At 44.2% G+C, this 21134-nt stretch overlaps 1 protein-coding gene across 2 annotated transcripts in view; it reads right to left on the bottom strand.

Moving 5' to 3' along the window:
* Positions 1-286: 286 nt before the first annotated feature.
* Positions 287-21134, bottom strand: part of CMTR1 (cap methyltransferase 1) — a 29266-nt gene continuing 8418 nt past the window's right edge. For both annotated transcript variants that reach the window (XM_074897016.1, XM_074897015.1), the window contains 20 exons: positions 19570-19662; positions 18763-18834; positions 18018-18112; positions 17848-17920; positions 17440-17638; positions 14837-14955; positions 14487-14583; positions 13137-13269; positions 12406-12585; positions 11940-11996; positions 10916-10973; positions 10193-10261; positions 9887-10018; positions 9265-9387; positions 8452-8543; positions 7749-7817; positions 6282-6329; positions 5620-5732; positions 4969-5077; positions 287-3232 (listed from right to left, as the gene is read on the bottom strand). In XM_074897016.1, coding sequence (XP_074753117.1) covers positions 3100-3232; positions 4969-5077; positions 5620-5732; positions 6282-6329; positions 7749-7817; positions 8452-8543; positions 9265-9387; positions 9887-10018; positions 10193-10261; positions 10916-10973; positions 11940-11996; positions 12406-12585; positions 13137-13269; positions 14487-14583; positions 14837-14955; positions 17440-17638; positions 17848-17920; positions 18018-18112; positions 18763-18834; positions 19570-19662 — 2064 coding nt within the window. In that variant the 3' untranslated portion in view covers positions 287-3099. The remainder of the gene's footprint in view (positions 3233-4968; positions 5078-5619; positions 5733-6281; positions 6330-7748; positions 7818-8451; positions 8544-9264; positions 9388-9886; positions 10019-10192; positions 10262-10915; positions 10974-11939; positions 11997-12405; positions 12586-13136; positions 13270-14486; positions 14584-14836; positions 14956-17439; positions 17639-17847; positions 17921-18017; positions 18113-18762; positions 18835-19569; positions 19663-21134) is intronic.

Raw genomic sequence — 21134 nt, 5'->3', positions numbered from 1 at the left:
CAGCACTGGGTTATTGGTCTGTTGTGGCCTAGAATCTACTGGACTGTTTGCTTCCTTGGAGTGGAAAAGCAGCCTAGCATGCTGCAGAGTGCTGGAGACTATCCCCTGTAGTCTCCTCTCATTCTGTTGCAGTGACATACAGTAGGTAGCCCTCAGTATGCTCTAATGTGCCAGGAAATCCTTTTAAAGGGGACTGCCTTGAAAATTTAACTGTGCATGGCATTTCTCCATCTCCACACACACCACTGGCCAGAATTCTGTGGAAAGCAAAGTAAACAAGCACTGGTTTGAACGGAAGGGGCTGTATTGGTAATAAGACAATGAAAGCAGAAGTCAACACAAAATGATACTGAGCCTAATAACAATACATTGTGCAATTAATGTACATAAACATTCCCTTCAGCAAGACCCTCCTCACCCCCCTTCCCAACATAATCCTTCTGTATGTACCCTGCAGCAGGAAAGCACATAGCATGGTAGCTCGTGCTTGCCTCCTTGAAGGGGGATTCAGAATCAAGGTTCAGTGCATCAAAAACAAATTAAAAATAAAAGCAAATTAAAATCAGGAGGAGCTGGAGGCAACTGGGTAAACAGAAAGTATCTGTTTATAAAAGCTAGCCTGCAGGCTAACCAGGTTTTTTTGTACCCTTGGAGGCCCACTCACCCCAGTGTACTTCCTAGGCACCCTTCTGTCTGCCAGCCCACAGGAGACCAAAGCCCTGAGTGGAGGACATAACATAGCAAAGGAGCCTGGCAGAAGGAGCAGCACACTTTGCTGTCATTGGAACAGCCTCAGGGCAGGCCAAAGAAGCACCAGCACCAGAACTCAAATTACTGTTTGGTTTAAAAAGCCAACTGTCCACAGACCTGAAAACCATACAGTTGGGAGGTTCTTTATTGCCCACTGGGAGAGAATCATCCTCATCTCTCATGGAAGTGCTTTTGCTAAAACAAAACTGCCAGTAACAGGCCTCTTGTTTGGGAGGGGGGGGGGGGGGGAACAGGAAGGGCCACCATTTCTTTCACACGTTTTACTGATGCTTCAGAGCAGAGGGGGGTCTATGGGTCAGCAAGAGGATGCATTAACAGCATGCAGTCCTTCAGCTGCTTTGGTAGACCTCTGTCTGGGGACTAAATAATAACAAATGTGAAAAAAGCAGCTTTGACCCACTTCACTATTGGCCAGAGCTGAAGAAACAGAACAGCTTCCCTGCATAATATTCAGGGCTGCCTATTTGTAAGCTAACCTCCCATCCTTTGCCTCGTCCAGTTTCCACTGACCAACAGACCCAACTTCTGTGCTGCTCCTTTAGCCAGGGGTGTGGTTCTGCAGTGATCAAGCCTGAGTATAGTTTTCTCTGCTGCAAGGAGTTGCAGCTGTTAAACTCATTTATACCAAACTGTAGAGAATTAATACATGGTTATATGGAGACAGTTTCCTTGGGAAGACATGGAAATGCTCAGCAAGCACAGCCTACTTGTAGGATAATATTCATCTGTGTGCTGAGAATGAGCACAAAACCTATGTGTGATGCTGGGCCTTAGAGGGTAGAAGTGGGATTTCTACAACATGCCATCCTCTTCTGGCTTCGAGTGGGGTACAGGGCACCCACATGCCTACAAGTGAGAATTTCCATGTCTTGCTACATAAAGCTTGTTCAAATCCTACATATGGGTGTGGAAAGAAACAAGAATCTAAACAACTGCTACAGATTCTAGGTGAACTATAGCTTTCTTTAAGGCACAGTTCAGAGAAGCCCTACATCCGTTTCCTCCCTGCTGCCAATCTTGTGTTTAAAAACAAGCCAAGAACAACAAAAAAAAAGGGGCAATTTTGCTGCTTGGCCAGAAGCAGTCAACTGTGTGTTATGATTTATATGGAAGACCTGGCAAAAGTGCCATGGAAGCCAGAAGTGAAAGTAAAACACGCAACAGAAGACTACTTCGAGCCCAGCACAGAAGTGCATGGAGAAGTCTGTTGACATACAAATACCATGCTAGGAGTTTCACAGCTCTGTGCCTTCACCCCAGATGGCAGTTCCAGGGTCAAATGAGACATGGAAGGTTTCAAAGCCCACTGATATTTAAAGTCTTGTAACCTTTCCAGTGGGCACCGTCAGGGGGCAGGATTTCTTCTGAATAACCAACATGGTCAAGATCTCTTTTCACTGAAGCCCTGGGGTGGTTTTAATTAAGTCAGACATTCCCACCATTTCCTCCAAAGACCTCCAGCATCACAACCTTCTTGTGTCTTCCCTCCCACATCTGCTTTTCTCCCTGAAGATTTGGGTAATAGCGTTGAGTACCAAGAATCAAAGTATCTTGGTCTCAGCACAGACACGTTTTTTTGACCTCAGGCTGCTGTCTCAGGATCAGTCACTGACCTGGAGAGGGAAAACCCTTGTCACAGCAGCTTCTAGAGGTCTGAGAAAGCCCCGGTACCGAGCACTTCAAATCTGTGCCAGGAACCTTTGTTGGCCTTTGTCCAACAGGACACCATCACACAGGAACTGTCAATGGCCAGCCAAGTGCCTTGATAAGCAGAAGTGTTGGAGACACCAACAAAAATACATACTTGTGTCCCAAAGCTAGCATTCCGCAATGAGTTAACCCCCTCCACTGGGTAGGCCTTTGACAAGGCTGAGGAGACAGATAGCTGCCAGGAACGATGCAGGGCTGCTTCAATGTGCTGTTATCCAGCTCTGCCACCAAGACATCTCTGCTTCCTTCCCACGCTGCCAGGGAAGCAAAGTCTGGAGAGTTCTGGCACACAGAGAGCTCCACAAACTTCGCTGAATGTTTGAACAGGAGCAAAGAAAGCTGCCAGCCCCTTGGCCTCATGCATGCAGTAGGTCAGGACAAAAGGGTGTCAGGTCTTGGCTCCAGGAGTCACCAGGCGCTACCTGGGCCGTACTTGTATATACACTGCCAGGGCAGAGCCTTGTCCTGTGCCTTCTGCATACCACCCCTCCTGCATTCACCTCCAGGAAATCAGCCCTGGAGAATACCAGGGTAGAAGTTGTGGAGCCTCCCCAGTCATCAGTCCCTGAAGAATCCAAGCTGGGCTCAGTCACCCCTGCACCCCTCAAGAGAGCAGGGTTAGGGGTAATGCGCTTGGATGAAAGACAGGACATCCTCCTTCGACAGCTTCTCTGGATCTTGCCTTTTCTGAGAGTCGTGCACTTTGACACCTTCCCCCCACTCCCAGAAGAGGCGGCTGTAATGGCAGACGCTATGGGCAGAGAGGAAAGCAAGATTAGTTTGGCGGGGAGGGGGGGAAGGAAAACACTGTCATCCTCACCACAAAGTGCACTATGGAGACAGCTGCCCTTGCAATGGGAGCCACACAGAGATATTCTATCAAAGGCATGCCTTGGAAAAAAACAGTACATACATTCATTCACCTTACAAACTCTATAGCCCTTAAGATACAGCAACTTCCAAGCCTGAGAGATTTCCATGGAAACAAACTTGTTAATTCTAGCTTCACTCAAGATTCAGTGCAGTATTTGCTGGAAGGAGACAGGTCATTAGGGAAAAGCCTACTCCCCCATCCCCCACCCGCCCAACCCCCCCCAGGTTTTTGAGAGGATGACTGTCATTGCAGGCAATGGAAAGGCCTTCATGAAGAATTTAGAAAGTCTGCCAGCAGCAGCAAGCAGCAATCTAATCACTCACCACAAACCTACCAGAATCAGTAATAGCTGTCCTAGGGAGCTCTGCAAACGAATAGTGTTCACACTGTACAGAAGCAGCTAGGATCATCTCCTCTTTCCCCTCATGTAAAATAACCAAGCTCCTCTTGGCTGCCAAGAGTTCCGGTCCTACACCATCTCTCACTCCATCCATCAAACACAGCCCTCCCTCACTGCATCAGAATAGTCCCAGCCATAATGAAAACAGAGCTGCTAATTACTGCAGACACAGCAGCCTTTAGTTTTGTACAATTACTGACACTTAATATTCATAGCTTATTTGGTGCTACTGTTCTAACAAAGCAGTACCAGCACAGTGACAAGAGCACATGTCAATGGATAATTACAGACACATTAGTACTCACTAACCACAACACAACACATCCTTCTGGAGTCCCCCACAAGAGCTCCCTCCACCTCCTCAGCCATTCATGCAGGTTCATGCTGGCCTACTTCAGAGTATTGGGGGCAGAACTAACCACATCCCATTCATCCATTTAGCTGGTTAAGGAAAGCTTAAGGATTCTTAAGAGCACTGCTGTAAGGTAAGGAGATTCAAAATGAGAAAATCAGGAGTCCTATTTCCTATCAAGCTCTTGCTCAGAGGCAGAATGGCAGTAGAGGGCATCTCTTGAGACTGAAGGCAGGGTGTGCAGAACATCTCCACCCATCAGCCCCGAGGTGTCACACAGACTCAGGATTTGCTGTACTTCAGACATGCATGGCCTTAACCTAGCAGTCAGTAGATACAGACAGGGTTCAGCAGCCACAATGTTAATGACTGTCCAGTGACAAGCCACTCCATCCTTTCCCAAGGAGCTGCTGCTTTTCTCTCTCACTCTCTCTTTAAACAGCCCCCAGCTACCTACAGCTTATTCCAGAGCTTGGGCTAAATGAACTGGGATTTGTTTTTAAATTAGCAACTTACAGCCAAGCATCTTAAAATACAGAGATGCAGCAAATTACAGTTGCTGGGCTCAATTTCCATTTCCCTGTGTGCAAGGAGGTTCAGTAACTTGTACTCTGCTGCAGACAGGGGAACAAAGTTGTAAGATATGTGTTATTCATAGCAATTAATTGCAAAATCCACAAATCCAGCTCAGCAGTTTCCTGAGAAGGTGCCAGCTTCTGCAGCACACCCTGCTGGTGACCAAGCTGCAAACGACTGCAAGAACATAGCACAACACGCCTGAACTCCCTTCCAAACAGCCCCTCCGCGCACACACACACACAGAGTTACCCTTCCATAGCCTCAGCTCTGGCTTGTACTCACTGAAAGGGTGCAATGGATTCAGAAGGGAGGTCATACGTCGCCTGCTTGGTCATTTTGTTGAAGAAGAATTTCCTTTTGGAGTTTTTGCTGTATGCCATTGTCCAGGGATCTTGCAAAAGAATCACAGGGATCAGACAGAAAATGAAAAGGGGAAAAAAGCACAGTATAAACACACATATAGTGCAAGCAAGGAGGAGGAATCTATAATTGTGATCCTTCTCTTATGCCTTTTTCTTTCCCTCCCCTAAGACGACCTGCTTTCCAAGCTGTTCTCTATTCACTGAGAAAACTCCCTTCTCCCTACATTTAAACACTGACATTCCAAATAGGATATTTCCATGTACTATTACTCTGGAAAATATTTTCTTGATGAAAAATTATAATCCCATTAAAAAAGTCATCAGTCTTGTAAATAAATGGAATTACCCACACAATAGCTAATCAACCCACAACAGAAAAACCTATCATATAAATACTCTAAACCTTATCCAAATCCAGGCTGCCCTCATGACATGCAAATGGTTAATCTCTAGCCACTGGAATACTCCCATTAGTTTTTTTACCACCTTACAATAGAGGTGAGCCTGGTTAATACTTTTACTTGAAGATACAAAGAAAAGTTAAATAAAAGCAAGAACTCTCTCTTCCTACCATTCACAGTCCGTACGATGTAGAGTCCTGTGGGCACAAAGTGCCGGTCATCTCGGCCAGTGTAGGACAGCCGGGGTATTCCCCCTGAACTCTTGATGATTTTCATCTCTAACCTGAACGTTGAGAGAAGGCAGTAATAGAGATTCCCTGCGTCTTCCTTTACCATCCTCTTGCACACAAGCTATCACCTGCACACCCTCCCCAGAGTGTCACAGTGAAAAGACGACAGTACCGCACATGACAGGACAAAATCATCACTTCCTGGAGAATTCAGTCTCTTGCCTCCCCCTCCCACACGTGGCTAGAGAAACCAGCCAGAGCTGTCTAGATCAGGTAGCAAACTGAGGGTTGCAATGAAAAATCTGTGATGATCTACCACACTTAATTCAACTGGGGTTCCCATGAAGCCACTGACACTTCTGCACACAAACTCAAGCACCATTGCTACTCCTACTGTTGTAAAGCGCATTGACCACATCTATGGCATCAGGATGATGCTCTGACTCAGCAGCATCTCAGAAACAGCAGTCACCAGCTGCAAAAGATCTATCAGCTCTTTCTCCAGAACTACTCATAGTTCAGCACAACCCTCCCATCCCTGTCCACTGGTGGCTGATAGCCTCAGTGGGCCCTGAAGTCTCTTATCTGTGCCAGTCACTTACCTCACAAAAATCTTCTCCATTTCCTCCAACCTGTACACTTCCTTCACTCTGGGGGGAAAAGGCAAAAATGTGATTTAGAAAAAAAAAAAAATTAAACTGCCCTCTTTTTCTATCCCAGCTACAGGGACCTGCCAATCAGTTAATTTTGTACAGCATGAGGTGGTCGGACATGACTGAGGTTCACTCTTGTCCTCAGTCTTATGCTCCAGTGCCTCATTTTTCCTGGCTTGAGAAAACCTGACACCTGCATGCTCATGGTGGGTTGCTGTAAGCAGCACACCAGTGTCCTTGATGCTAAGGAAGCCGTGCATTTTTACCTCAGGCTGAATATACAGAAAAGGAAGAACAGTGAAAGTCGTGTCCTTCTATTTTCCCATGAGGTAAATTCACCAAGGTCAGCCCCAGGCAGGTTCTGGCCTCAGCATGCTGGTCACGCAGTAAAACTAAACTGCCTAATCTCCATCAATATTATCCTCAGAGACACCACAAACTCACTAGTCCCCATGAGGTAAAAATAGCTGTTTGTTCGTTTGTTTTAAATCAGTAAAGATGATCTGGAGTTATCGTTCTTATGTCAGACTGCTTTTGTTTTTGCTGTTCTGAGACACCATAAAACAATCGGGAAGTTTCAAAAATGCTGCCTCTGATCTGACACCCCAGCCCCCATTTCCCACACACTGCTAAAAGCATCAGGCTTCAAAGAGCACAGCTTGAACACCTTTTCATAAGGGCAAAGAACCCCTCTACAACCCCTTTCTACAGCTCTCCCCAACATTCTGAGCTCCTCCCGTTATTGCAACTGTGTCTTGAGTTTGAGATCCCACTCATCTTTCATTAAGAAACTGAGGAGAGCATCCTCTTTCCTTTCCTCTAGCTTCTCTCACAGTATCACAGCACTTCCAGCTTCTGAAACAGAAGCTGTTTCTTCCACAATACCTATCTGATACCCAGCACAATGATGCTCTTATGCTTCACTGTAGCAGAATTAATCAAATGGAAGGTCAGAAGGCAACCAAAGCTGAAGCCCTTTGTCAGGAACTTTCTTGGGATTGTAACTAAAGCCTTCTCCTCAGGCTAAGCATTTGGAGACTGTAAATGCTGATCAGCACTTCATTTATCTACTAAAAATCAGCATCTCTGTTCTGCTGCTGACTCTTCAGGGCAGACAAGGACATAGAAGTCTCTGCAATGATTAAGCTAACTGAGTGCTAGACATACTATAGCACATATTTGAAGTCAGGACCAGTCAATCCACCTATGATGAAAACATGACTGTGTGATATGTAAAAGGGCACAACTTCTCCATTATCAACCTTTATCTCATATTTAAAGGGATTTTAGCCTCCTTTCACTGACCATAACAGAACTATGAATTTCAGCTTGAAATTTAACTCTCTTTCAGCTTCTTCATCCTCCAACACACTGAAACCAAAGCATGCCAGGCTGAGGGAAGGAGTCATCACTCACCGGATGGGGTTCATATCTGGTCGGCTAGGTTTAGAAACAGCTTTGACAAACTTCTCCGCCAACTGAATCCTGAATGAAAGCGCAAGGAGAATCCAGCAATTTAGTGAGATCTTTGGCACAGCAGGTAGGTAACAGTTTCAGCAGAATAACTGATTAGACACTTCAGTACATGCAGACTGCCTCCACTGCTAGCCAAATGGGTACTAAGCAAGACTCTTATCACCCTGCCCTCCCAGTTCAGTGCCCCATGATACTGGCTTTATCTATTAGGAACGGGTCTCCACAGCTTCCTCTACAAGCCCACATGATGCTGAATACATTAATGTATCAGCAGGAAAGTAGGACTAGTAGATACATCATGTCCCTGGGGAAGGAAACAGGGGCTCATTCCTTCTCCCTCAGCCAGTTATCAGCTATGCTATGCTCATTCACATTCCCAGGATGCTCAGTTTACCCAGACTGTGCCTGGTTCACCCCATACAAAGAAAGGAGCTAGACCTGCCCTCATACACAGAGAACGTACAGTTGGAAAAGGCTATATGCATTTCACTTCAGATCAGGTTCATTCACAGTTCATCTTTATAGCAGTGTTTCAGCTGAATGCACTTGTATCCCCTGTGCTCAGCATTCTGCTTTTAGTGTGAATGCTGTTTCCCAGTCACCTCCTACTCACGTAAAAGAAGTTTCTCCAGATCCTACATACCTCTGGTTGAAATGCTGCTTTCGAACATCATTGCCATTCAGCACCAAGACATCAAGGATGTGGATGGCACTGATTTTTCGCTGGGCTTTCCCCTAGGAAGGGCAATACAGAGACTTACTACTCAGACTGTTGCTATTTCAGCTTTGATTTATAGCCTTTTTTTTTTTTTTTTTTTTTTTGACAGGACATCACTCTCTTCCAGCAAGAAAGCATCTTTCCAGACATCAGAAGCACACAAATTCCCTGCTGCCCATTGTACAGTAACACGCTATCCTCCAAGAACTGGTGTATCTCAACCACGCCATTCTGTTCACGAAGAGAGAGGGGACAGGACCACAGCTGCCATCAGAAGTGCTTTGTGCCTTAACAGGGACCACAGCACAAAGCCCAGTGCACTACACCATCTTCATGTGATATGCCAGAGGACAGGCAAACTCCCAGGCAGCAATATCTTACACTGTGAATATACCATGAGAATCTCTTCCCTAAGGCCTGAAATCACTACTGACCACTTATATACCCAAAGAGCTGCAGAACACATTAAGTCATGTTGGCAACGTCATCTGTGGCTGCACGTAGGACAACAGCAGCACATCAGGTCCAAAGTGTTTTCAAAATAATATTAAAAGCTCCCATCTCTAGCACTGGGCAGAAAGAAGGAACTTAATCCAAAATAGCTTCTCTAAAGTTCATACACAAAAAAACTTGCACCTGGCACAGAAGGAACATTTGTTCTGCAGTATCTTACAGAGAATAGGTAAAACTGCTCATTATATTTGCAGCCACTTGGTAAGGGAGAGAATAGCCTCCTACCTCTCCTTTCAGCTCATGAACAATCTCCACAGAGAGAAGGGTATCTCGTGGCAGCTCAGTTTTCAAATCCAGCTTTGTCCATCGATCTGACTGGCGACCATCCCAGGTATAGATCTGTGATTTCTGTGTGTAGAAGGCAGAATCCAGATTTAGCCAAAGCTTCACAAGGGCAGGGGTGAAGGTCAGACCTCTGACTAACTGTAAAGCAGCCCTCAAAGAATCTTTTTCTCCTAGGCTGTCACAGGCAGTTTCTTTGTTGGAAGTTTTAAGGAAGAACCTTAATCTCTACAGCAAAGGAACAAAACCACTGATTCTAATCAGCCAGTGACTTTTCATACCCGGACAAAGAACTAGAACACCTTTAAAAGGACAGTGAAGATAATTAGAGACAACAGCAGGAGTACAGATCTCCATGTAGGCTGCAATTACAAAACCAGGGTTAATTAGTGTGAAAAGCAGTGAAGTTAAGAGAAAGAAACATAACATAACTAGCAGTCCCAGGGACCACTGATGGGGATCCTTTCTGGCCTCTGAGGACAGGAAAGGATGGGATGAAACTGCAAGGCAGTATAGTAGCGTTGAAATGAACCAGAAAAACTCCCAGACTGTTCTCAGCACTCACCCCTAGACCCAAGAGGAACTTCTGCTCACTTCCAGACACCATACACCGGTAATCTAACACTTGGCGAATTTTCTCCAAAGTAGTGGAATTCAGAGGAGTGGGTTTGTAACTGAAGGTATCAATGTCCGTGCCCTAAAGAGCAAAGTATGGAAAAGGCAAATTAGACACAATACATCAATAGGTAGGTAAATGCAACTTCTGCGTGAAATGATAACACAGGACTAGCTTCTTAATCTCTCAGTTCCCCTGGGGGAAAGTTCCATTTGTATGAAAGGACTCAGAACAAGCTTCTGAATAAGGTCTCACCTGGATCAGCTCAAAGAACTTGGATTTGGGATCTGAAGATGAAGGAGCAACACGAGCCTGATCAGGAATCTGAAAACAAATAACAACTGGTAATAAGTGTTATTCTTTGGCACATTCATAGAAACCTTTCTGGTTTCAACACACGACATAACATCCTGCCCGCTGAAACTCACACTCTCGGGATTCAAGTTGCTGGAGAGGTCATCTGGCAAATAAAAGGTTTCACGGGTTTTTTAAATTTAGTGTTGGCATACCGCACCTCATAGTAAACAACAGGCAACTTCAGAAAGTTTCAGGCTAAATCTTTGATTTCATGCATGTTTTGATGAAATACTGTTTCATCAAAGACACATGATTAGCCTGTGAAACTGACTGCCATATCTGTGGCCCCACTGCAGTCAAAAAGTTCAGGAAAGAGAAACTGCAGACTCATAAAACAAGACCTTTTGGAAAGTTCTGCTGCTTAGGAACTAGGTGCTGAGTTCACTCTGTGTACGACAAAATATTCTCAACTGCATCAAAGAAGCCTGCTCAGTTAAGCTATACACATAATGAAACAGAAACATCCTGTTTGCTAACATAAACAGCTTGAAACAGTTTCTGACTTTCCCACAAGACAACGTATTAGATCTCTGGCTAGGAAGTCCTGTCTGTACTAAAGGTCCATTCTTGTTTCACCACAGCAGACAACTTCACAACCTCCCGGCTTGGCAGCTGACTTACCCCCCATAGCTGGAGACACTCCTTTCGGATTTCAGCCTGCCGTGGCTCAATCAGAGTCCTACAGAAAAACAGCAGACTGTTAAGATGGCGAAACCTCCTTGCTCTTGCAGCATTACATATTCCAGCCCTATAAAACTTGTATCTGTCAGTGTCTGGCTCGGGAATGATAAACATCCACTGTTCCTCAACAGGTTACACAAAAGAGGATGCTGCCTTCCCTCCGCACCCTCCACCCATCTCCAATCTTCATGTTTGGCTTTGTTTCATGGTCTGCACTACTGATTAGCAGTCACCACCCCATCTCATGGAAGTAGCACTGGGTTATCAATATTTTCAAGAAGTTACGTATTTGTATGAATTTATGCTAATCTCCAAGAGCTGGGTACATTGCCCTATTTAGAACTAGCAACAAAGACCACACAAAAAACAGTGTCAATGTTCAGATTCACTCTTAGATAACTCCTGACTCCCAGACTCTCTCAACTTTCTACTATGTATTAACTCTGAATGGCACCTCAACAAAAAAGTCATACCAGGGAAACACCTATACATTGCAATGGTTTTAGTTTTATGTAAGAAATTTCCATGATAAGCTTTAGGTAATTCTAGGTATGAAACTTTGATGCTTTGAATTGCCCCTGGAAAAGGAAGAGCTATGAACCACACCCAGCTTCAACGGTTACTATAGAATCAAATATACCAGCTGGGAGTTACTTTTCTGCTTACATTCCTGCTAAGAAGTAGGCCCACTTATGGTAAATCAGAAATCATACAATGCATGGAAGCCTTCTCAACAAGGGTGATAATAGACCATCAACTTCCAGGACTCCTCCAGCCACCCATACATTTCTGCAAATAACTCAAGCAGAGACACAAACTGAGCTGCCTAAAAGCCTTATTCTCTTTCCTTGCTCCAAAGGCCAAGCCAAGTACCAGCTCAAATCAAGAACACATTAAAGGGCAAAGCAATTCATTTATAGTAGGTTAATTCAGTCCTCACCACAAGTCAGAAAAATATACTCACGTGTCTTGAACAAATGCACGAATTTTGGCTAGTGCCTTTATCTGAACTTTGCAGTGGCTGAAAGAGAGGACAAGTTTCAGTCAGGGGAGAAAATTCATCACCAAGATTGTTCTACGGTTCAAAACAAGGAAGAGTGCTGGGACAACAGGAGGAAGCCACTCTGATCCTCAGAGCAAGGATAGATGATTGTCAACATGATTCAAAGTGACAGGAATACCACTGGTAAGAACTAGGCAGTAGCCACCTTTCTTTTCTATACAGTACTCAGAGCCCAAACAGTCACTAACAATATACAGCATTTCTCTCAGCACAGGGTCCCTCTGCCCTGCTAAGCCTCTCAGGGAGCAAAAGCAGAGCAGTATAGCAGCATCAACAAGAACCTTCATGGGTGCAAGAAGCTACAACTGAAAGCCGTGTTGGTTAACCTGCCTACAGCCAGCAGTGCTCATTGCCCACGGGCACTCACTTTTCATTGGACTGGACAATGTAATCATAGAAATCCTGGTCGCCTTTGATCACGTTCAATGGGACAACAAGATTCACATCCACATCAGAGTTGCGCAGCTGGTTGAGTCTGATGTTCACCATGAAGAGATAGTCTCGCACGTCATCAATCCCTAGCTTTAATCCTTTGCATATCACGTACCTACAGAGCAAGGCAGAGGGATCATGTGGGTTCAATTCTTCCACACAGCCAACCTTCCTGCCACATTCCCATTATCAGGACAGTTTCCCAAATCCCAGGAATTCTTTCCTCCTGGGTATCCCTAGGAAGGTGCAATCTTACTTGTCAGAAAGTCATCGTACATTTTTTACACTCTGGAAAGATTGGGAAACTCAACCCTATTGAAAAACCCCACAGATCTCTCTCAAGTAGTAAAGCAATTCTGTTAAACTTGACAGGTACAATAACAACACACATAATATGCTCTAGCTTTATTGGAAACATAGTTGTTTCATGAAAAAGAGGATTTGTTATATATGCAGTTCCCTGCTTTCTCCCCAGAAGGGTAATTTGGCAAATATCTTCTTTACCTTGTCATCGTAATTTAGTAAGCGTCTAAAATGTTTCCTCCTCCAAGACAGTTGCCAATTAAGGCAGGTCACGGAGCTTCTGCTAGACTTACCCAAAACTGTCTACCACTGTATTTAGAGGACGGGGTTTCTTCAGTAGTCCCTCATGACCAAGAATCTCACCTCTCTGAGTTAGCTGGGCGGCTTGTCACGGGTTTAAAGATGCACACTCGCTCAAAACAGCAATACAGCAAATAAACAAGTCCCACACTGAATGGAGTGAACAAGTCAAAGGTTTTGCAGACAAAATGTCCTCCTGGAAAAAAAAGAAAGGAAGCACACCGATACCAGCAGATTATAAGGAAACGAGTTGATACCAGGCACCTCAGTAACTTTCTCTCCAGCAGAAGTGGTGTTTCCGTACAATTAAATGGCACCTAAAACACATTCATGAAGGGGAACAAATGGGGCTCCATGAACCATCTTCCCCATATTTCTGCAGCAAAGAGAAAAGCATTTCCCTGACCAGGATCAAATCAGTATGCATGCTGTCTCACAAGCAAACCTTCTATCTACCTCCCCTTCCAGGCACAGACTGTGCCCTCTGGCATGGCAGCATGCTACGTAAAAGCCTCAGTGAAGAAGAGCTCTGATACGTGCAACCTCAGGCTGGAGGAGAAAACTAACAGATGTTACCTAAACAGAATAACTCGCTGTCTAGAAAGAAAACAGTCTATGGTGCCTCTTGCCTTCAAACAAGATTCCCAATTTCCCTAAGCAAAAAGCAGTCAGTCTTACAGAACTATTAGCTACCCAGACAGGAAAGACTTAAGCAAGGTTGCTCCTTTTACTGTATCACATTTGAGACTACTGCTAAGTAGATCATTGCCTCAGGTACTTCTAAACATAGGGCACAAGATAAAAATACTCATTATGTTATCATTTATCTTCCGCATCAGTGCCAAATACTAACTAAACTCAGCAGAAGAGAGAAGCCATCAAAATCAGATAAAGCTGTAATGTCCATCATTTGGCAATGATGAGGTACAGCTAAGACAATGCGAGACATCGTCTTGTTCCGCTCACAGAGATGGCAGATTTAAAGGAGAAAAGCCACAAATAAGATGAACTGGTAAAGATAAACTGGATAAACATCACACTGTTCCAACCAGCCCACTAGAATATTCAGAAAGCAGTTGGTCCAGCCAGTGCCGTATAACTCAGATACACTGTCCAGTTATTACAGTAGCGACCTTAGCCCAAGACAGCTACATAACATAACAATGTAAAAGCTTTAAACCAATCCATTTTACCGCAAGCTTTCAATAAAAAGCAGAAGAGACAGATAATCTTATCTTTCTGCCCCAGTTCTCTTAGCTTTGTGACAACCATCTCAGGTTGTACACGCACATGCTCAACTCACCTCACTGCAGAGCAGATTTTATGGCATGCTAATAAAAACTCTACAACATCCTTCCACAATGCCATCCCCACCTTAGAAAAGGAGAAAGAAGATTAATGGCTAAAACATACCTGTCCGGACAATGGACAGTGCTGTAAGGAACTGGCAAAGCATGAGCTGTTTGCTTAGGATTTCTTGCAGATTCTCCTGACCCTCCACTGAGAAACCCTGCAAAGCACATAGCATGTAATTAGTATTTCCACAAATCTGTTGGTCAAGCAAAGGATTCCATATAGCTACATCATGGAATCATGATAATTTATGTTTATTTACAATAAGAAACACTGCCACCAGGAATTTTAATGGCAAGCCTTTAAGAATTTGACATTGTAATTATGGACACATGTTGAATATCCTATTATATGCAGACTGAGGTATCAGTTTTGGTCTTTAGTGCAGGAAGAAAAAGAAATGGACCAACCCCATCAGCCATTAAGAAATGCACTCCCTTGTGATCAGTATTGTCCAAAACAAAATTCCGGAAAGCAGTAATGTTCTCCGGGCGAGTGATGTCTCCATCTCCATCAATCCCTCCCTCTCCTACAGGGAAAAGAGGAGACAATTCATAACATATTTGCAAATATCAGTATGTACAGGTGATCTGTAGGTGATCTGTGGTATTCAATCAGTCAGAAATTACACAGACCTTGACAGGCAAATAAGCCTTAACACATTCCTTTGTTCACAACCGAAGATGCTTGTTTATTTAGGAAAATTATCCAGATTGTGTGGTTAGGGATAAACAAAGCCATAAAACAACCATGCTCAAATGATGAGTTGTACATTAGCCTCAGCAAAAGACAAATCATTCACTGCCCTCCCAAGATGAGCACTGACCACAAGACAACATAATATTCTCATCCAAGTAGGAATAACACATAGCTGAACCTACTAAAAATCTAAGGTTCAATCTCACTGCACAGCTCACCTGTTAATAACACATTTTTACAGACAAGACAAAATTATTTACATTGTTAATATTCTACATTCTACTAAGAATTCAAATCACTCCAAAGAAACACAATACTGTATTTCCAAACACAATGTAATCTGGAATTTAAGAAAGCAACCCCCAAAAAACCCAGCAAACAACTTTATAAAGGGAGTAGGGAAAGGGAAATAGGGTTTGTGCATGAATGTTCATAGTTTTCCTGTATGGCTCTTTCTAAAGAGCGGTACATTGCCCCCCAGGTTGGTGTTTTAGAAAGCTAATCTAAGGTGTATTCTAGAGCTCACTAATCCTGACTTTGAAGAAGCCTGAACTTCTACTTGGTATTAGTCACTATAAATCTTCTACAGCTACAGCTTCTATTAACTGAACTGGAGGACTAGAAAGTAGCAGAGATCAGGATGCATGATAGTGCTTTGAAAACTAAATTCCTCATCAATCATCCTGTCAGCAAGTGAACTGACGCTAGAATTTGTTACCATTCTTCACAACACAAATAACACAGCAGTCTGCTCCCTTCCCATCACTGGAAGAGTTTGTACACATCTCGCTAGAGTTTATAGCGTAACAGACAGAAAGGTATCAAGGAAATGCATCAAAGTCATTGGGCTATTCATTTCTCCAGATATCTCCTTCTCTCCATAAGAGCACCAGTTTGCAGTGAGTTATGAAGATCCAAATACTGCAACCGTTAGAACAATGTATTTATCTGCTTTGCTGCCCTTGCCATGAACCTCCTCTTTAACAGATCTAATCCTGAAGTGCTAACAATTCTCTAAGAGTTCATGGTCAGGTGTCAAAAGTGGCAGTCAAGAAGAGTCAAGAGTGGTGGAGGGAAAAAAAAAAAAAAGCACAACGGAAAAGCAAACCCTCTTCTCTACAAGACAGGCACACTCAATTTTCCTTTATACAGTCTGAAATAAGCAGCAGGAATACTAGCAATCCTTGTATTTCCCTCCCTATTCCTAGAGGCTATGCAAATAGAGGGCTCAAAGATATCACCAAGCTTAACAAGTTACCCTCCGTGAGGTGAGACACAGCAATTTTCTATGTACACCTGCTTAGCCTTTCTCAAAGCAATGTAAAACATGTTACCTTAAACCTCTTTGGATTAAGCAGCTAATTTAGTCACAGTGATTCAGATATAGCCTCTAGCCCAAATCTGGTTTATTTATCCTTAGTAAGAGCCCACAATCATCAAAGAAGAGCGAGGGAGGTCTGACACAGAAGCATACTGTCAGTCAGGCAAGTAAGGTTTCTATCTCTAACTCCGCAAACAGATATTTGGGCAAGTCAGGGGGCTGGAGCACCTCCCCTGTGAGGACAGGCCAAGAGAGCTGAGGTTGTTTAGCTTAGAAAAGGCTCCAGGCAGACCTTATAGCAGCCTTACAGTACTTAAAGGGGGCAACAGAAAAGATGGGGATGGACTCTTTATCAGGGAGGGTAGTGACAGGACAAGGGGTAACAGTTTTAAACTGAAAGAAGGTAGATTTAGATTAGATATAAGGAAGAAATTCTTTACTGTGAGGGTGGTGAGACACTGGAACAGGTTGCCCAGAGAGGCTGTGGCTGCCCCCTCCCTGGCAGTGTTCAAGGCCAGGCTGGACGGGGCTTTGAGCAACCTGGTCTAGTGGAAGGTGTCCCTCCCATGACAGGGGGTTGGAACTAGATGATTTTTAAGGTTTCTTCCAACCCAAACCATTCTGTGATTCTATGGTAGGTCATCTCACTTGCTGTGTTGCACTTCATCAGTGAAGCAGGAAAAATATTGTCAAGCAATCTTAAAGCACTCTACTATTTTCAGACAAGCAAAGTACTCAAACATCAACTATTACAATGGGACACACATTCCCTGGGCAGACTGGAAGTGTGTGCAGAAATGTGACTTGATATGCAAGCTCATCAATCTCAAACCCTTTCTCAGATGACCCTCTCCTCCTACCTTCCAAAATGGTTCCCTCTAAACAGGCCTCTCTTACATGCCCATGCTGGTGTCAGTACCAGCCCTGCTCCTGATACAGAGGCTGCAGCATAAGTAAAAACGTCAGATAAACACTCATGCATACGCTACATACCATAGTAAGGTTCAAAGAGCTCACTGGAAGCAGAATAGAAGTCCTCTAGTTTAAAATCATTTGGTCCTTTCAAGGTCATGCCAAATCCCTTCGCATGCCACTTCCGCCTCCATAAGACGTACTCAGAGAAGCCTCCAGGACCAGCACACACATCAGCAAAGTAGAGCAGCTCTGCATCTCGCTCCTTTATCAAAGGCCTCTGCAAAAGGAAACTGAGGAAATTCTACTTACCCAGTAACAGCGCCCATCAGTCAAACACAGACACACCATAAACTGCACTGTTCAGTCAGAGAAGTCTCTTTGAAGCACCTGTTTTCCCAACTAGTATCCTAAGGATTTTCCTTTCTCCCCATCTTCCCCATCCTCTGAGAAAGCATTGCTGTTTGAAGGTTAAATAGAGGCCCTCACCCCATGGAAGTCCTTAGGGTTTGTAAACATGTAGTCAAAGACATGGTCCATATTTGCCATCTTCATTGCAGCCCTGTGAACGCATAAACAGGGACCTATTAAGCTTCAACCTTGGCTCCCAAGGTTGAAAGCAGACATAAAGGGGCTACACTACCAGAAGTTCTTCAAACCTGTTCAGGAAGAAAACTCCACGGATCATCTCATAAGGGTTAGACCTTGTTCGGGCTCGACGCATTTCTTCTCCATCCAGCTCATCAAATACACTCTGCACAAACAGAAACAAAACTGAGCTCAACATAGCACAGGCTTGAGGGACAGGTAGGCACAAGCACTTCCTATGCTCATGCTTCTCTCCCCTTAGACAGCAACCTCCATGCAGGGTTTGGTTCACCAATATAGACAGTTCTTCTGTCACATAATGATACTTACTCTTCTTATAAGCCACTCCAATTCTTAAGAAAATTTAGTGACACTGAAGAATTCTGTACTGATAGCTCCAGAGCCTGATAATGTGGTTACCCCCCTCCAAAAGCAGTTCCAGCCCAATGTATTTCTCTCGCACATATACACACACTCATATTCTACTGCAATTTACAATGGCATGATAAAATCTAAAAGGGAAGACGGAACACAGAAGAACAGAGAGGGAGCTTATTTCCTTCATTTATTCAAGTCTTCAGCCTTTCTAGTAGAACTAAGAAAGGGAGACTGTTTCCATTTATCTCTGAAGGCTGAGGTGCAAAACAGATTGCTGAACAGACAGTAACAACCAGGACGCTAGGTCATACCAGTGGTAGAGAGGTAAAAGAGGATGTTCTGAGCTCTTGCCAATCACTTAACTATACAATCCTTTTCAAGTATTTATTTCACATGTTTCTCCAAAACTTCAGTTCCTCTCTAAAGAAGGGGACTCACCTTGCACTGCAGGACATTACGTAAAAGCTCTTCGCTACAGAACTCTGTTTCATCTTCAATCACCATCTTCCTCTGGAACAGGATGAGAACACAGATAACAATTAGCAAACATGGTATCAGTCATCTCAGAATGCCACATATATCAGTAACAGATGAAGGCTGCCAGCGACATACTAGACTGTTAGCAAAAGCATAGCCAGCAGGCTGAGGAACTATTCTCCCCTTTTAGGCATCTTGAGACCACATGTGGAATACTGCACCCAGTTTGGCACTTCCCAGTACAAGACAGACATACAAGAGCAAGCCCAGCAAAAGGGCCACCAAGATGACAAGGGTGTAGAAGCACCTGGTGTACAAGGACAGACTGAGAGAACAGCTTGTTCAGATTGGACAAAGGGAAATCCTATTGCCGTCCACAAGTACCTAATGGCAGGAAATAGAGAAAACTGATCTAGACTGTTAAGAGATGGACAGTAATAGGACAAGAAAAAACAGATGCAACCTGCAACACAAAAAATGACAGTTGGCCCTATGGAAATTTTCTTCTGTCAGCTGGGTCAAACACTGAAACAGATGCTCAAACAGGTTATGAAATCTCCATTCCTGGAGATACTCAAAATTCAACCAAATAAGGCCTTGAGCAACCTGATGTAGTTAGACCTGCTTTAAGCAGGAGGCTGCACTAGCAATCTCCAAGAGTTTCCTCCACCCCAGGTTATTCTACAACTCTTTGACAAGGCAGTTTTTTCAGACTGAGTAGTCCTGTGACATCTTAGGCTGGTAAATACTGATATCTAAAAAAATTACCTTCCCCACAGTCATCCACTCCTTCAGCTCCTGGGCATCAGGGATTTCCGTGGTACACTCAAGGCACCAGTCCACCTCCTCGTAGGCACTGGGCTGCAAACAGAAGACATGGGAAAAGCCAAAGAAGTTTTTACTAGCAAAATATAACAACTAATTGCTTCCCAAAAGTTTGCCTCCTAATCCTAGCATAAAGGGTTATGCCATGACTTTAGGGCCAATCATAGAGTTCTTTTTACACAGAATCATCTAGGTTGGAAAAGACCTTGAAGATCATCTAGTCCAAATGTTAGCCTAACACTGACAGTTCCCAACTACACCATGTCCCTCAGCACTATGTCGACCCAACTCTTAAACACCTCCAGGGACGGGGACTCCACCACTGGCCTGGGCAGCCCACTCTAACATCTAACAACCCCTTCTGGAAAGAAATGCTTCCTAATATCCAGTCTAAACCGTCCCTGGCACAACTTGAGGCCATTCCCTCTTGTCCTTGGTTAAGGAGGCTCATCCCCAGCTCTCTGCACCCTCCTTTCAGGTAGCTGTAGAGGGCGATGAGGTCTCCCCTCAGCCTCCTCTTCTCCAGACTAAACACCCCCAGTTCCCTCAGCCGCTCCCCGTACGACCTGTGCTCCAGACCCTGCACCAGCTCCGTTGCCCTTCTCTGGACACGCTCGAGTCATTCAATGTCCTTTTTGTAGTGAGGGGCCCAAAACTGAACACAGGAATCGAGGTGCGGCCTCACCAGTGCCGAGTACAGGGGTCAGATCCCTTCCCTGTCCCTGCTGGCCACGCTATTGCTGACACAAGCCAGGATGCCATTGGCCTTCTTGGCCACCTGGGCACACTGCTGGCTCCTGTTCAGCCGGCTGTCAATCATCACCCCCAAGTGCCTCTCTGACTGGCAGCTCTCCAGCCACTCCTCCTCAAGCTTGTAGGGCTGCTGGGGGTTGTTGTGGCCAAAGGTCCTAGTCTAAAACATGGCTTATTTGTTTGGACTTAATATTTAAAACTAAAAATACCAAAAGAAAAAATACCCTCACCACTTTCCTCTCATTAGAGTCCGATAAATAATCAAGACAAAGCAAAAGTCTAGTACTCTCAAGGTACATTTTAGGGACACTGCAGGACAGACAGTTGCCAAGAAAACACACACTTCCTGACAATGCTTTACACGTTCTTTCTCCCAGTTCTTTCTGAAAGGCTCCCTCATCCCACAACTTCATTCAGGCTTTGAATAATTTTTATAATCTTGGAAAGGAATTCTTTTAGCAGTTAAGATCAAAGTGATGCTACTTCTCTACAAAGAGAGGCTGCTAAGATCTACTAACCTTCTTATATTTATTACAGTATTATTATCCACAAGGGTGATAACACTTAAACTGCTGTGCGCTGTAGAAACACACTGGAGGACAGGACCTAAAGCAATGAGCCTATAGAACAGGTCTCAAATTCCTGTCTCTCAAGCAATAACCTCTGATACTATTTTCAACTGCTGAAAACATTTAAAAGAATGGAGAGTGAAGTACTATAACATGCACCATACATAACTTGACAAGCATTGCTGT

This window comes from Athene noctua, chromosome 1 (assembly GCF_965140245.1).
Source record: "Athene noctua chromosome 1, bAthNoc1.hap1.1, whole genome shotgun sequence".
Taxonomy (NCBI): domain Eukaryota; kingdom Metazoa; phylum Chordata; class Aves; order Strigiformes; family Strigidae; genus Athene; species Athene noctua.
This window is presented reverse-complemented; position numbering and strand designations above follow the sequence as displayed.